This window comes from Phalacrocorax aristotelis, chromosome 1 (genome assembly GCF_949628215.1).
Source record: "Phalacrocorax aristotelis chromosome 1, bGulAri2.1, whole genome shotgun sequence".
Lineage (NCBI taxonomy): Eukaryota > Metazoa > Chordata > Aves > Suliformes > Phalacrocoracidae > Phalacrocorax > Phalacrocorax aristotelis.
Window position 1 is genome coordinate 139359157 of NC_134276.1, and position 17789 is coordinate 139376945.

Consider the following 17789-nt stretch of genomic DNA (forward strand, 5'->3'; position numbering starts at 1 on the left):
CCTGCAGATTTAAAGCAGCAGGTGTGCAGGTCACTTATGTACCTGTCATTTAGGCTAAAATTATGTGAGAGGGATAGAGCAGATCTAATATCTCTCTGTTCTCAAAAGGGAAAGAACTCCCTCTTCCAGCTATGGAATTCTCTTTGCCTGCTCCCTAAGGTTGATTATGCTGCTTGTCTGACCTCCTATATGAGTTGATTCAGTGCACTTAACCACAAAAGCAAAACAATAACCGAACAACAATAGACATTAAAAAAGAAACAGAGAACAGTGTTCTGTTGGTTTGGAAAGCTGAATTGGCTCAGCAACAGTCCAGCATGCAACCGGAACTGGAGCAAGAGAAGAAGCAAAATCATGCAGTTAGATTGGGTGGGAGAGACTGAGATGTCACTTACTAGCCAGATCCAGCAAGCTGCTAGATCAGCTCAGCTGTCTCATGTGGCTTTGGTAGTAATTTGTTGTGATACGAGCTGGGCTGGATGTTGCTGATGGGAGCGCCAGGACGTTCTGAGCACATACATACCCATCTCTGTTAGGTCGTGGGGTATATGCCCCCCTCACTTTCTTGCTAGTGGAGGGCAGTGGCAGAATTTCTCCATCCTCTGCAGTAAGTTCATCCCCAGTTTGAATAGTGCATGTCCTTGTACATCAGCTGAGTGTTACTCTGCTATCAGAAGCGTAAGTACACGTGTAAGGAAATCAGGACACACTTTGCAATCTGAGAGTGAGTTTGAAAACTGAAAGAGTCCGGTAGTTTGTAGTAATGTCTTTCACCCATGGCATGATACCTTCATTCAAAGTAGCAGCATGTAATCCCACTGCCACCTGTGTGATTTTCAGGCTTTTATTAAGCTGCTAGAATAAGCTTTTGTTTTGGGAAACATTTCAGTTTTTCGAGATGATTGGAATTGAGGCTCAGCAAGATAGTAATTTTTTTCACTGATCAATGTGATGTGTCACTGGAAGATTCAGGGTCACTAATGAACTGCAATATCCTGACTGTTGACTCTTTTAAAACACTTGACAAACTGAGTTGAGTTAGTGAGGTTTTTGGTTTGTTGGTTGGTTTTGGTTTTTGGTTTGTTGTTTGTTTTTTTTTTTTGGTTGGGGTTTTTGGTTTGTTGTGGGTTTTTTTTGGTTGGGGTTTTTGGTTTGGTTTTTTTTTCTAAAAAAAAAAAAAAGTATGGTGTATTCCAGTATGTTCCAGGCTATCCCAGATCCAGGGCCTGAATAAGTAAAGTAATGGGCAGCAGCAGAACATCATATGTGCTTTGTTTCTCTCTTTGTCTGCTATCTGCCAGAAATTAGGACACCAGAGGAAGAGATGGGTCTAAATTCTAATCTAGTCCGGCTTTAATGATTCTGCATTTTTTATGTATGCTCTTGGATCACCAGTGTAGTGTAGTAAAAGCTCACCATATTTTCAAAGAGCATGAAGAAAAATAATTCCAAAACCTCTCTTGCTTTTTGGCATTTGCACTGCAAATAGACTGCTATAATCACCACGATAAATTGCTAACTGCTGAGATGCATTCCTGTGCTTAGGAATGCTGATTAATAGGCTCTTTTGACCAGCAGAGTAATTTTTCTGCATGTTAGCTCCTTAAAAACATGCAGAGTCTCTTGCTCTGTTGACTCTGTAATGCCAGTACCCATAAAGAGAAGGAGAACTAGAATGCCTTTTATGTGATGCGGTCCTTCACTTCCTGCCTGTCCTTCAGGCATGCAGTTAGGACTCGGTTATGCTGCCCAAATGGGAGATGCTATTGAAGCTAACCAGATCCTTCACATGATTAAGGGGTTGTTTATGAAAAGATGACTGGAATTAGCTCCCTACCATGGAAACTATTTGGAAATTAGTTCTTCTATTCCAGAATAATTAGCATGATTTGGAAACATCTAATGATTCTGGAATTAAGTAATTTTTATTTGGAAATAGAATGAGCTATGGGTGTGTCCTGATTTTTTTATTTATTTGGTTGGTTTTAAGTCTTTTTGTAAAAGGTATTGCTGGAAAGAGAATGGTGATGCCAGGAGACAAAGCTCCTCTTAATCACATCTCCTTTTGTCTGACATTCTCAATAAAGGGGACTAGCACCCTGATGAGCCAGCTTCAGATTTTATTGTTGATTTATGGAAGGAGGGATTTCAGTGTGTTAGTTTAGTCAGAAATAGTCAGTTACACTTTGTCACAAATATTAAAAAGAAAGATTAAGACATTAAGGAAGTGAAAATTTTAAGCTTCAGAGCTTTGGAGCATACTTCAAAATGCCATGCTGATTGACGTGGGCATAGCAGAACATGACATGTACAGACTCCATTTGGGTCAGTCAAGGTCTTAGTTTTAACTATATTTCTTCCTGTCATCTTTGTATTTTCCCCTATTCCCAGCTTAGCTTTTCTTCTCCTTGAGGTGCAGGTTGCTGTTTCTTACCTTTTTCCTATACAGTGAGTCATGTTTATGGGGGTTAATAGACTCTTGCAGTTACTTAGTTTGACTTGCATCACTCAGTCTACTAATTTCTACATCAATCTGGGTTATAGCCTTCAGAATCCATCAACGCCTTTTCTTAAGCAGATCATTGCTGGTGGTGTTCCAAAGTGGTGGGCGAGAGCCCAGTCTCACTGAGGATTAGTATTTGAATTTCCATGTTCTGCTTTAGATGTTACCACTTGCTAAATGTTTGGAAGGTTACTTAACTTCTGAGCTCTGTATGCATTTAGTGAAAAGGAGATAAATATATTTTAATGGCTGCTTTTATTTGTAAGTTATCATCACTGACATACTGTTGATTAAATTCTCAACAAGCCAAAAAACATTTTTGCCACGAATCAAAACAGAGGGGTGGAACCTGCTCAAATTATAAAATCGTAGAATATGTGTGTCTTTTGTCCTATAACATTATATTGTGTGGGTATTGTAGAGACATGGTAGAATTTTTCTGTGATATTCAGTTTTCTAGTACATTTTTACAGGACAAAATATAAAAACTTCTTGGAAATTGTTTTCTGGATGAACATATGCAAAGCTATTGTCTGCTGTTGTAAAAGTAAAAAATAAGCATAAGAGTGTGCCCAGATATCTGCAATACCCCTATTTATATGTAATTTTTCAAGCTGTGGCCTAATTTTAGACTCTGATATTGTTTCAGCATTTCAAAATTGAAGCAGATTCCTTAAGTTTGTGAGTAACTTTAGGCTCAGAATCTGATAAACCTCACTGAATATTAGAGTGTTAATGACCATGTCATGTCATGTAAAATAAATGAAGCATGGATTAAACCTCACTCTTGAGCTCTCAGGTTTTGAATAACATATTTTCCTTCTGTGTGTGTTAGTCTTCACTGTTCTTGGACAGTCTTTAATGATACCTTTAAAACAGCTGCGGACTGTCGTCTTTTTATGTGGAGTGTTAACCATGAAGTGTGGTAGTTGCTCTTGACTATATTTAATGCCAGGTAATCTAGCATAAAAGTCAACAAATACTCTTCAGAGGTGTAAGGCTAAAGCCTCTTGGCTGCTACAGATGATTGCTAAAGCAACTGAGGAAAGTAAGTCTTCGCTAGGAAGAAAGGAGCATTCCCAGTTTAGCATGAAAACCTTAGTGAAGACAATGTAGTTGAAACAAAAGAATATGAGGAAGTCAGAAGTCAAATGTTTACCTTAATCTCATAATTCTTGTGAAAAGTACTAACTACCTTGTCTTCACTTGGATTTTGTCTTGTATTAGATAACTCAAGCTAATAATCCATCTTCTTATTCCCTGTTGTATGCCAAGACAAAGCAGTTAATCTCTCCAAAAAAGGTAGAAGAAAGAAAAGAACTACCAATTCCCATCATATCGATAAAAGACTAGATAGGTTCATGAGAGCCTAGCCCCAAACTCCAGATGCTGCTTAAATAGAGTAAATGTATTTGAAGCACAAGAACTGTCTTATTGATGAAAGCAGAAATAAATTCGATCATCTGTCTGCAAAATGCATCAGTCTTGCATCACAGGACCCAGGATTGCTTGTGGGTTTTGTAGTAGGCTTACCTGGTAGTATAAAAGTAGTAGAAAATAGTGGTGTGAGTAGTGTAGAAAATGCTTCTGATAGTGTTTCAGTTGATTCTAGTTGTGCTAAACCACTCTTTCCCTTCTGCAGGTGCTAACCGGATCGTTCTGGAAGACTCTAATATCTTGCAGCCTGTGGGACTAACTGTATTTGAAAACTGGCTGTATTGGATTGACAGGCAACAGCAGATGATTGAAAAGATTGATATGACTGGTCGAGAAGGACGTACAAAGGTCCAAGCTCGTATTGCACAACTCAGTGACATCCACGCTGTGAAAGAGCTCAACATTCAGGAATACAGTAAGTGCAATCCCTGTTTGCAAGTGCAAACAGCGCCTGTGGGGCTCAAGGCAAGGAGTGGCTGCAGAGAGACAAGCCTGTTTTGCCTTGTCACTGATCGACATCAGTGCAGATCGAAGAGGCCAGAAGTTAGTGTTGTTATGTGTCTGTACATTGCCAGGGTGCAATTAAGTTTGTTTCCTTCGGGCAGTTGGCAGTGGACTGGAAATCTATCACAAACCCAGCATCACGTTTTGTTGCTGATGACAACTTTATCGGTAGTCCTATACAGGCACCTGGCATTGGAGTGTCTGGAAGCACAGTGGAAACGTCATGTTATCCCTAGTAGAGAATTTCTCTGGATCATACTAGTGAGTTGCTATTAGGTGTTTACTCGGTTTAGACAAGCACAGTTCTCAGGGCCTTGTACTAGCAGTAAATGTTTCACTGGACTGCCAGCCTTGAAGATAAAGTGAACAACTTTTGTTGGTGGCAATTCATATTGAAAGCAAATGACAGAAGAGCAATGTTGCATTGCACAAAGGAAGTGTGTCTTTAGTAACAATTTGTGTTGAATGTGGCTGCACTTCTACAAGTTTTCTGTTTACCAGGGTATAGCCTTTCCCCATACATGCACGCTTGAAGCAATGGGAGATGGATGGTTAAAGCAGTGGAGCTGGCATCATCCTGGAGGAAATAGGCCTGGTTAATAGGCTGTGGTGCATGCCTTGGAGAAATATGTAGAAAAATGTCTGGGGATGTTTAATTAAAGCATCAGTGCAGACTACTAGTAGTTTTGTTTGCTATTAATCTCAGTAAATCTGTCAGGACTTCCAAGAGAAGTATGTTATCCTTATTAAACATTAAAATGAAGAGACATATTTATCTAGAGCATGTTAATTTAAGTTTTGGAGACAGTGTGGAAGCTTCAGAATTCATAAATTAGAAAAGTTTACTTCTTTAATGGTCTTTGATAGAGAAAACGAAGTATGGAATCCAAGGCATCTTTTGGAATTACTAACGGTACTATTTTTGCTGCAGAACTAATTCTACCTCGCACGAGAAGCAAAATGCTTTGAGTACTGTTTACTGTTTTAGTAGTCCCCATGGCACGATTCTTGTAGTGTTTCAGATCACAGATAGCTATCGATGTGTGTGATAATTATTGATGTGTGTAAAGGGAAAACACACACAAAACAAAATGCAACTTTTTCAGTATTTTGTAGTGCTTTCCCCAGGGGGAAGGAAGTTATGAAGGGAGTCCTGTGAGCCTGAAGAAATCACTGAAAGGTTGGAAAAGAGGTGGGGATTTCTTGTCAGTACCTGTTGTCTTTATTTTTAAAATCACAGGACAACATCCTTGTTCTCAAGATAATGGTGGCTGCTCACACATTTGCATCGTGAAGGGCGATGGCACCACACGCTGCTCTTGCCCAGTCCACCTTGTTCTGCTGCAGGATGAGCTGTCCTGTGGAGGTAGGTCCTTCCCATGCTCTTTGTCACTGAGCTCTCAGCTTCTGGGTTGGGGAGGGGTCTCCATCTTTAGGGGTGGCTTCTGAGCAGAAAGAATGTAACAGTGCACGAGGTGCTGTTAGACACTTTTACACGCTTATCTCTTTGCCTCTCCCCCAGCTAAATCTGCAAGTATTGAGTAGGATTAAGAGAAAAAATTCACTCGTTGACTGTTGAATAAGGATTTTTGTTCACCCTTTCTGCTTATGACCACTGAGTTATTTCAACTTCATTTTTTAAAATTGTATGATTTTTATTTCATTTTTTGTATCACTCTGTGTGTTCTCCTTTTTTAAATAGTGGTAGATTCTCATGTTCTGGCATATTGCACCATGTCTGTGCCATTTCATTCTTCTCTGCTGTCGTCCTCAAACTCACCCTGTGTGTCTCTTTCTGAACTTCAGTCCCAGAAGGGCGAGCTGCCTCCTCCATGGTGATACAGCCACTGTAGCCTACGCCCTGCTGTCTCCAAGGGTGGGGCTGAAATGGGGGAGAGGAGAGGCACTTTGGTGCTTGGGTCTCTTTATGCCACCATACTGAATGGATTTATTATGCAATCTTCTCGCCATCAAGGCGACGTGTGGTCTCACAATGGAACAAGAGCTAACATAATCCAGATATTTTCTCAGAGCAAGTTTAATACCAGGCCAAAAAGGGGGGGAGGAAGGGGGGATTAAAAAAAAAGGACAAAAATGCACACTTACTGCATGAGATTAACAGTTACTGTAGTAAATGTTAAATAACAGCTAACAGCTGTGTTGAGATAGTGGGACTTGACTAGATGGAGCAGTTTTGTCGTTTTAAAAGAATTTTGACTGAACAGAGCTGTCGAGGGCACATAACTAGACATTGAGTCACAGTGCATCCATCTGCAGCGCATTACATCCTTTTAACATTTTCTATACAGTGACTGTCAAACATTAAAAAGAGAGCGAGCCATCGGTTGTGTATATAGTGGTGTTGCAGGAATGGGGGAGTAGAAAAGTGTGTTGATTTTTTAAGACCTGCAAAGAGAAAGGGTGTAAGAGGCTCAAGTGGGAAGGGAACAAAATAATTGTGTTTTGAGTGTGCATATTTCTCTGTTTCTCTTGTTCTTTGTCTAATGAGCCTCCATTGATGTGAGCTTGCATCAGTCACATGGGGCTCAAGATCAGCACAAATTACTCTGGAGGCAGCGGGGGTGGAAGTTACCTTACAATGTGGCATGTTTATCAGCTGCTTGATAAATGAAAGCAGCTGAGTTCTTCTTGTCCTTACCTGTCCTGATCTGCTGTTTGTTCAGCTGGATTTTTAATTTTTGTTTGTTTGCTTGATTTTTAAAGAACCACCAACATGCTCCCCTCAGCAGTTCACCTGTTTCACAGGTGAGATTGACTGCATCCCTGTGGCCTGGCGCTGTGATGGTTTCACTGAATGTGAAGACCACAGTGATGAAAAGAACTGCCCAGTGTGCTCAGACACCCAGTTCCAGTGTGAAAGTGGACAGTGCATAGACAGTGCCCTCCGATGCAATGGAGAAGCAAATTGCCAGGACAACTCTGATGAGAAGAGCTGTGAAGGTACAGAGGATCTTTTGGAGTGTGATGAAAATAAAGCTGTCCTGGACACCCTATGATAGATACCAAAGTTATTGCTGGGTAGGATTTGGAAGGATCTGAGTTCCTGCTAGTTTTTAAACTGATCTATTGAATGGGAAGTTATTTCACAACACCATACTTTTGTTTCTCCACCTTTGAGATAGAAATAACACTGATCTCCGGCACAGAGATTTAAGCTCTGTTTGTAAAAAGTACTATTACTAAAAAGATGGTATGTTTTTAAGCTCTAAAAACCTGGTACTGAATTACAAAGTACAGCAAATCCTTCTCATAGTTTTTTGTGTACCTTGCACTGAGTAAAGGTCTTGGGATTGTTTGTTTTATAATACCTGAACAAAATTAACTGAAACTTTTGTGAGTAAGTGGTAGTGAGAGACAGAAGAGATTTCTGGAGACATCTTCTTCCTATAGAGCAGAACAACAGAGAGTATTTAAGCCATCTTCCCAGGGGGAAGTGCTAGTGCCACAAAATGAGAACTAGGTTCCTTTAATTTTGGAAAGGACAGGTCATGCTGGTGGAATCTGAACTACTCCACCGCTATACAACATGAAATACAAGCAAACTCGCCCTTTCCCCACTGCACAGTAGTGAGGAGTTGTAGGGACAACTTGTAAGCTAGAAAGGATGCGTCTTCTCTATATCCTTTCAGTACGTTTTCCTTCTTTGAAGAGACTGTCTAAAGGTCTTTGAATCAAGGCTGGATTTCTTTCCAAAAGATGTGCTCCAGCTCAAAAACATCCAGACCGATGCAGAAATTCCTGTGTGATGAAAGGTAATTGTTAGCCAGATGAGATGCTGACATCTGAAAATATGTTGTGCAAGTTAGCTTCCCAGTTGCCGTCCAGCGACTGCAGATATCAGACCAGGGGCTGTTTATCACCTTCAAAGTGATCCTGTTATTCAGAGTATTCAAGTTGATTATGGATCAGAAAAGCCTTTAGTTTAACCTCTTAATTCAACTCAGGTCAGAAAGAATTTCTGGATTTATGAGAAACAGGAGGCAAAAATATGCATAAGCAACAGCAGCCCACACCTTGCCTGCAGTACCTTTTTTCTCAAAGCGGTAGTTTATTTTTTGAGTCTACTGGCAAAGCTCCAGTTTTATCTTCTGTCTTTCATTTCAGTTTAAAAACAATGTCAAGTGAAATCTTGTTGTCCCATGATCAAGGAGTTTTCTGGTTTACAGGTAGAGCACAAGGGCATTGAGAAACCACATTTATCTATCTTAATTTTATCATCATATTTTGGCAGATTTATGTTTAATAACTTAATTCTTGTCTCTTATATTACAGTAAATGCTTAGAGGTGGGGATTCATATAGTAATTTTGCAATAACCATGTCCTGGCATAAGTGCCTGTGTTCTCAGTGGCTTTCTGCTTCTGAATTATTTTAGTCAAGGTAACTTTATCTTGTAGTGTGCTTATTGTAAATAGGCAGTAAGGACCTGGTACCCACTGTGCAATACCCTCAACAGAACACTGAATCACTTTTTCTGCATGCTTGGCATGAGGGATTTTGTGTGTCACAGGCTACTTCAAGAAATGAAGCTAGCAGCAGGCTAACTATCCCACGGTGATCCTGATAGTATGCTTTGGTGTCTTGTTTTCTTAATAATTTTAAAGAGTAGAAGTCTTTGATACTGACTCCTGGTGTGTGGGGGGGTTCTCTTTCCAGTGCTTTGTTTAACTGATCAGTTCCGCTGTGCCAGTGGGCAGTGCATCGGGAAAAGCAAGAAATGTGATCACAACCTGGACTGCAGTGACAGCTCAGACGAGCAAGGATGCTGTAAGTGTAAAACCTGAGACTAGAGACTTGATTGCAGCATCCGAAATTTGTTTATTTCCTTCTCTATGAGTTAGATTTTATTCTGCCAACCAGACTGAATTAGTTGTTCCCAAAATGAATGCCCCTGTTCATAACTGCTGTCATGCAATTAATGCACAAGGTGGTGGAATAGGAATAACAAAAATAACTGGTATTCTGAATGAATAGTCTCTGAGGACAGAGAACGCTAGTGATTCTTCCACTTTTTTAAACTTTTGAAGGAAATAAAAGGTTTGTTTTACTATAACCTGTTAGTATGCTGAGTTGGTAGAGTGATTAAAAAAGTCTTTCTAGCAGCATGAGACTTTTATATATAACTGTTCTGCTTCATGGTTTTCTCATCCAGAGAATTAATAGCAGGTGCTTTTAGAATCAGAGGAGCACTCTGTTTACAGAGCAAACCTTCTAAAATTTCCTTTATATCTTGAAAAGATGCAATTCTAAGCTTGATTTATGATTTGTAACATGTGATATCCCCTACCTTGAAATCTCCAGGGCTCTGCAAGCGAACCACTGCCTTTAAAATTCCAACTTGAAAGTTCATTTTCACTGTACTTTAAAAGAAATTGTAAATAGGGACATCTCTTCTCGTGTTAGAGATCCATATATCACGGTTGACACATGCATAACTTGAAAATGCAAAGCCCGAGTTGGACCCTTGATCTTAAGCAGGAGTAATAGGAGATGTTCTGGCACGCTACCAAGCTATTAGTGACATTATCACAAATGTGTATAGTTATCTTTATTATAGTTTTCTGGTTTTGTAACAGAGGATGGAAAATTAGCCCACCCAGAGTAAGATTGCAGTTGTCACTGTCCCTCTTCCAGTATGATCAGAAGTCTGTTTACTTATCTCTGTAGTCTGTGACAAGCTGGTTAAAGTGTGGATTTGGTGTTCAGGGAGAAGAAAACGCGTTGGGGGAAAGACTTTCAGTAATGGATGAGATGTAATACACTGACTAGAACAGAAAAATACTTTAAAGTCTGCTTTTCTTGTCAAGTTCGTGAAGCACAGGCAGGGGGTTGTCAGTTATTCCCAGAAATGTCATTGCTTAGAATTGGTATTGTAGGGAAAGGCACTCATTTTGACTGTTGAATAATCATTTAAAATACAGAATCCTCATAGGGATGACAACTCTAAAGCTGATGCTCAGCTGTATCTGTAACCATCAGCGTGGGCCAGATGTGTAGAGTAGGTTAGGTAGTTTAATGAATAGCAGCAAACCCATAATTCATCATTGGTGCATCACCTCTACTGTTCAGCATAAGTGAACGTTACAGAGTTGAGAAATGGGAGTGCAGGTCTGCTACACTGAGTGATAACCTAGGTGCTTATGTGATGAGGTGCAACATGAAAAGTAGTTGTCGTCATCTTTAATGACAAGAAAAAGTGTAACTGGAGTCCCCAGCACAGTGCCATCTGGAGTCATCCAGTTCATCTTGTTCATCCACTTCAAAGGATAGCCCTGCCTGTCAGCATGAAGCAAGATCAGGACCTGGTTCATCGACCCCCCTGCACATGCATGTACTAGTCATTTCCTGGCATTTGTGATTCACAAACCCCTCTGCATGTGCGAGAGGTCATCTTGTGCACAGGTAGCCCTTTTGGATGCTCAGAGTCTTTACACAGACCTGTCCCAGTGCCGGTTTGTTCCTCCCATATATAATTTGAAAGCTGTTGTCTGCTTACAGAAGAGGAGGCTTTTATTTTTCCAGTGTGGAAAGATGTCAGGAAAGCTGTTGTTGGTATATGAAGCTGTTGGATTAACTTACAGTCTGATTTTCCTTTCAGACACAACGGAGGAGCCTGCACCGCAGCCCAACAACACAATAGGCTCCATCATTGGTGTGATCCTTACAGTTTTTGTGGTTGGAGCAATGTACTTCATCTGCCAGAGGGTGCTGTGCCCACGCATGAAGGGAGACGGGGAAACAATGACCAATGATTATGTGGTGCACGGACCAGCTTCTGTACCACTTGGTTATGTGCCTCACCCAAGCTCTTTGTCAGGGTCTCTTCCTGGTGAGTAAACGGTGTGATCCTTGTCCTGCTCTTTGGCACCACATAGTTGTAGCTCTGGATACTGTGCACATATGCACAGGAGATGTCCGTTCCAGATGCATAATTCCTGGAAGCTGCTGGAAGCCAGGACTGTCAAGGCTTGTCGCCATCCTCCTTTATAATAATGAGCTGCTATTTTACCTACGCTATTCATGAGCATTTAGATACTTAGCAGAACTGTAAGCTCAAATAGATACACATACCGTGGGAGTTCTCTCACTACTAAAAAAGCCTTTTTTTGGACTATTACAACATCAGCAAGGCGTCATGATGGTACAGGGTAAAGTTACACAGAGTTATATTCATGGGACTTTAAACATTATGTAATTATTCTCATTAGATCTGTAGACTGTGTTTGTATGCTTGTGAAACTTTTTGCAAAGTTTGTAATGACCAGCAATAACTGTGGTCTCAGCTTATTTCCTTTGATGAAGTTTCCAAAACCAATCCAAGTGCATGATGCTACTACTGCTTAACAAGTAAAACTTAACTGCAATATTGCACTTCATTTATATGCATTGCTTCTGATTATATTGATTAAATTTGTACTGTAACTTGTGGCTTTGGATCCAGCAGCTTCCAGTCAGAACATACAGGTTCTGTGAGGCAGTTACAGGGTTAAAATAATGCACCACATTTCTTTGCTTTCTGCAATAACCTGCTTTCATAAGGAGAGTCTTTGAGCAGAATTTTCACCATTATTTCGAGCACAGTGGCATACCTCTCCATTTCCCGCTTGGACTCTCTGCCAGCATGCTTCAGTCCAGTAGCAAAAGCCCACTTAATGGTGTGGAAATGAAAGAACACAAATGCTCTCTTCTCTTGAACAAATTTCTGTTCCTCAGTTGAGGTGGTTGGAGTCGGTTTCGTGTTTTATTCTGAGGCATAGAAATAGTGCCTGAATGCCTGTTCTCTCAAGTCTTTTCCAGCCGTTGAAGTGAAAGAAATCTCTTTCTCTTCACACAGCTCTAGTATAGCCCAGTGCCAACTCCTGCAGTTGAGTAGCTGATACACAAAATCAGCATGTTTATTCCCTGACAGTCTTCATTCCAGTTGTCCATCCGGGAGCACTGAATTTGCTCTTAATACCAGGAAGATTAATTCTGGTTTTAGGAGTTGGGCTTATACTGGTGTTCTCCTCTAGATTATCTTTTTAAGCTTTCTTTTGTCTGTTTGCTTCAAAGAATGGTATATTGACATACATCTTTGTTCTCCTTTAGGGATGTCTCGAGGTAAATCCGTGATCAGCTCCCTCAGTATTATGGGAGGGAGCAGCGGGCCACCCTATGACAGGGCCCATGTCACTGGAGCCTCTTCCAGTAGTTCTTCAAGTACCAAAGGCACTTACTTTCCTCCAGTAAGTCATTCTTTTATTCATAGACCTTTAATAACTTTCAGAGAAGTGCCAGTGTCTTTCTGAGGATAATTAATTGACAGATTAATGTTTTGGTTTAGATTTCTAGCCTAATAAACTTGTTTAAATATGGAGTAGGTGATTTTGAAAGGGGAGAGGAGATTGTAGTCTTTGAAAACAGTATTTGAATTTTCTATTAATTTTTAAAAGTTGCAAGAGAGCTGAGTGCGAGAAAAAGATATTAGATTGAATGTCAGGAGAGATTAAAAAGTCCCTGTAAATGTTGAACAGCTCTGGCAGAGCAATCTCCTTTCATTACACTCTGCCGTGTGCCTGTGGAGCTAGGGCTATGGTTAATTCTGTATAGACCTTTCAAGGAACTAAAAGTAAGTTTTATGTCGTGTGTCTTGCAAGTGAAAGGTAAATAAACAAGTGTCATGCAACTCCATAGCATCCCTCTAGTCACTAACGGGTAGTGTGCTGCGCTAGATGCTATATAAAAGTTGGTACCAGCCCTAGAGGGCTCCCTGTCTCTTTACTTCTAGCATCAGTGGTTGCTGTTTTAGCTATTTTTATGTGAAGTCCACCAAGCCACTCTCCAGTGTTAGTTACATGCTTGGTCAGTGCAGGCTGAAATCTTCAACTGTCTGTTTTCAGTTCCAAGAATCAACCAATCACATTATATCTTTAAATTAATCAAAATACTATTTCTGCAGTAAGAGCATGCCTTTATAGAGAAGAGAAGCTTGCCTTGTACAGCATGCTGCAAATATAAAAACCATAATGCTTGGGGACTACAGCTAGTAGGAGCATCCATCTGCCAGTTTGCCTAGGGCGGTGGTATCCCTAGTGACAATCTAGTCTTGAGCAGGTAGCTCCAACTTTACTTTTTGGCACTGGGTATGTCAAAACAGCAACAGCAGTCAGCGATTTCTGAGAAGAGCTTAGTAATAGCTTTTACAGGAATAGTAACAAGCAACGTTTCCAGTGTCTGTTAAAGAACTGATGAATAAACAGAAGAAAAATCCTGTTTGTTGGGAGGGACTATGCATGGGGTTCTTAACTTAAGGTTCCTATTAAACAGTAATAAAAAGAAATTTATAAACTGTTTTCTTGATTCTCTTTCATATCTTCTTTTTTTTTTTTAACTAGCTTTTTCTTTTCTTTCCCCTTATCCCCTTAGATTTTGAATCCACCACCATCACCAGCTACTGAACGTTCACATTACACCATGGAATTCGGTTATTCTTCAAACAGCCCATCCACTCATAGATCCTACAGGTAATTATTATTACAATAGTTTCCGTCAGGATCAAAGCAGTTAGTGTAGAAAATGCAGAATAAAGACAGCCTCTGCTCCATAAGAATTGCACTCAAAGGCCCTAATTCTGCAAGCACTAAAACAGGTGCTTAAATGGGTTCACGTGTATCGTGTCAACTGAAGCGTGCATATTAAGTGCAGCACTCTTTGAGGTAAATCGTACAGTGAGTGGGTTAGTGGTACATCTCTTGGGTATATTGTCTGGGGGAGAATGACAACAGTCATCGCAAAATTAGCTAAATGCCAAAAGAAACCTGGCACCATGACAACTTTGAGCTAAAAACTTGTTATGTAATTATCAGAAATGACAGGAAAACATAATGCGAAGGACAGTTGGCAATATAAAGGCAAGTAGGTCAGAAGCAACATAAATATTATGGCCTCGATAAAGCAGAGAAATTCTGATTTGACATATTAAGGGTTAATATCTGAAAACAGTTGCTAACCTTTTGTTTATTTTATCTGACTAATATTTATGGGCATACAAGCTTTATCTCTGTTTACTTGAATGTGTCTTTCTCACCTTCCCTGTAAGATGCTATTTAGAGTTCATTTTCATTTTATAACTATTATCAAAAATAAAGAAAGAGAGACCTTCTACTCAAGGGTGTAAAGGTTCTCCCAAATCATTAGCAGATCTGGTCAATGAGAAGAGAGCTCTGTGTTTGTCTATTGGAAGAAATGCCTCCCTAACACAGAGCTTTTGGGGCTTTTGGATAATGAGGTCTCTGGGGCTGAAAAGACATCTCTCCTCCATTAGCAGAAAATATGGCCTCTGTTGTGCAGAAGGGCAGACCAGATGTTTATAATGGTCCCTTGCAGCCATATGAAAATGCTTTTAAAATTATAAGTAATTTTTTAAAATGAAATAAACCCAAATTTTGGCACTGGCATGAATCAGGCTGATCATTGGTTAGCTGATGTGACTTTTAGTATTATAAATGGTATTGGGGCGTAGGTAGGGTTGAATGTTTTCCGAAAGCTCCCCTGCCCATAAATAAACCCTGGCCTTGCTGCTTCTGATATTCCCATTTTTCCTAACATTCTGACTTAAAAATAGAGGAGCTGCATCCCCACACACCCGCAACAACTGATTTTGATGCTGGCAATTGTAGCTACCACCCACCTGCCTTTCTAATTTGTTTTTTGTTGAACTATGTTGGGCTCGTTTTAAAAGATGTTATGTGGCAGCAGCGTTTGGGAATTCCATCCCAGTTACTGCTCTGGCAGGCAATTCTCCTGAGTGTTATGAATGTGCCGGGTGATTTTCAGTCTACCTCTCCCCCTGGGCTTGGAAATCAGCATCCATAAACTGGATAACGGAAATAAAGTATCTTCTCCATGCACTTGCAACACAGCTATTTTCCCCAGTGCTTCTCCAGTCCCACTCTCTTAGCAGCATTTTTTTCTACCCCAGCTAAGGCCTCAGGGAGCCTCTTGCCTGTAGATAATTAATGATTAGTATCCCTTTAACTAATTGTTATAATTCGATGCTGTAGCGCAAAGGTGGGCCTTCTGCAGGGGAGTTAGTGAGTTTGTGATGTCAGAGTGAGATCTACTGCAGAGAGATTGACCAGCTCTCTGTTTCCACCTTGGCTTATCTGCTGCTCACTTGTTTGCGGGCGCATTGCTCAGAATGCATAGTCTTTCTATATGCCAACACTTTCCTCATAAATCCCTCCACTGCAGCTACAGGCCTTACAGCTACCGGCATTTTGCACCTCCCACGACACCCTGCAGCACAGATGTCTGTGACAGTGACTATGCCCCAAGCCGAAGGGTCACGGCAGCGACGGCCAAGGGCTATACCAGTGACTTGAACTATGATTCAGAGCCCGTCCCCCCGCCACCCACTCCACGCAGCCAGTACCTGTCGGCAGAGGAGAACTACGAAAGCTGCCCGCCTTCCCCGTACACAGAGCGGAGCTACTCTCACCACCTCTACCCGCCGCCGCCATCCCCCTGCACGGACTCCTCATGAGGGGTAGCCCCCCCACCCCGTTATCTGCCTCTGCCGTGAAAGTGTAAATACAAAATGTTCTACTGGGGAGGGGGGAGGGAGCTCTCGGTGAGGGATGAGGTAGAGCAGTGTACAGTTAAATATTATTAAATGGGGTGGAGGAATACTGAAGATATTTGTACAGAAGAGAAAAAGGATATTTATATATTTTCTTAAACAGCAATTGCTGCTTGTGCCATAAGAAGAAAAATTTTTGTATAAAAGAACCCAGACATTTGTACAAAAAGTTTTATTTTTGCAAATGGAACACAAAAACATGCCTTAATCCAGTGAAGTGACTGAGCACATAAGGAAATGGAAGGACCAGGATGTGTTACTTGTCCAGCGAGGTGAGATGTGGAGTTTGTCAATACCAAAAATGTTTTAAAGTAATTAATAATAAAGAAGTCCGTCTCAGAGCAGCATACCATAGATACTTGGAAGTAGCCAAATAACCTCTATGTTAACTACAGAGGGCCAGCAACTAAAGTTAAACTTGAAGACACAGTCAGGACAGATATTAACCTTACACAAAGGGCTTTGTTTTCTACAGGAACACAGCAATCGTAGCAGTGAATCCAGAAAAATAATCACATACTTTTTTAAACGAATACGCCTCTGTTTTCCCTGAATGAATTTACCAAACTAGAGCATTTAGAGCTCTCTCCTTGCTTCTGGAATTTGTGATTTTTCTTGGGTATATTTTAAAGTTTGTGTTTTTCTCCTGTGTACCTTTTCCTCTCTTCTGCATCCTTTCTTCCTGCCCTTGTCACTTTAAACCATGATATCCTTATTTAAAGTACTGCTACAGCTGGACTGCTGTAAATTCTTTTTTCCTCCTAATTAGCCTTGTCATGCAGTGAGTACCATGCTATACATTACCTTCTTCATTTTGCCAAAACGATAGGATTCTGTTTTCTACCAGGTCAGTACGATTTTCACACAGTTGACAAGGGTAATATGCGTATACCTGAATGATTTTTAGTCCCTTAAAAAAGAAAACCTTATTTTGACCTAGTGCCCACAAAATGTCAAATATTTTTATACCACATATAATATAGACAGCATATTTATAAACTATAAATTTAACCGTGAATTGTTAGTTTTACTGTAAATGAATAATATATCCTTGCAGTACTTTCAGTGTATATTGATATCACAGTATACAAATCATATATATAAAAAAATTATATTATTTTTTCCTACTAAGGAAGCATTTAACTTTCAGTGGAGCAACTGTCCATAAAAAAGAAACTGATGTTTGATCATTGGAAGGGGTTCCCATGCTGTATTAACTGCTCATGATTTCTTTGTGTTAGGTAAAGCCAGTTTTTCTCAGTATGATTTTGACATACCTCCTCTTTTGCGTAGTGTGAGTTTGATACTTTAGTATTAACCGCTGTGAATGTCAAATTTTAAGATAGTCTTAACCAAACCATTTTATATTCGCATCTCTATTTTTGTATATTATCATATTTAGCCCCTTCTCCCGTCAGCCTCACCATGGTGGGTTTGACAGGGAGAGTATATAATCAAGTTAAAACATTTGTGTAGGTTGAGGGGCAACCTTAGGATATTATGAACTCCTCTTTGACTCCAGTGCAGTGCTTTGAATTTGCTTTGACTGTAGTGGAGCTCACAGTATACCTGATCTTAGATGGCATTATGCATTTGCACCTTCTGTTGACATCAAACCCACGTTGAATGTGCTCGATGCCTTCAAAGACTGGCCCTCTGAGTCTTCTCTCTCAAAACAAAGGTACTGAGCAGCTTCTGCCTCGTA

The 17789-nt window shown here is 40.3% G+C and overlaps 1 protein-coding gene across 1 annotated transcript in view; it reads left to right on the plus strand.

Moving 5' to 3' along the window:
• The window catches only part of LRP6 (LDL receptor related protein 6), a 126001-nt gene extending 108815 nt beyond the window's left edge, over positions 1 to 17186 (plus strand). The window contains exons 16-23 of the mRNA XM_075112192.1: positions 4146 to 4355; positions 5685 to 5810; positions 7169 to 7405; positions 9121 to 9231; positions 11063 to 11293; positions 12553 to 12689; positions 13870 to 13967; positions 15697 to 17186. Of these exons, the coding sequence (XP_074968293.1) occupies positions 4146 to 4355; positions 5685 to 5810; positions 7169 to 7405; positions 9121 to 9231; positions 11063 to 11293; positions 12553 to 12689; positions 13870 to 13967; positions 15697 to 15988 (1442 nt within the window). The 3' untranslated portion in view covers positions 15989 to 17186. The remainder of the gene's footprint in view (positions 1 to 4145; positions 4356 to 5684; positions 5811 to 7168; positions 7406 to 9120; positions 9232 to 11062; positions 11294 to 12552; positions 12690 to 13869; positions 13968 to 15696) is intronic.
• The last annotated feature ends 603 nt before the right edge of the window (positions 17187 to 17789 follow it).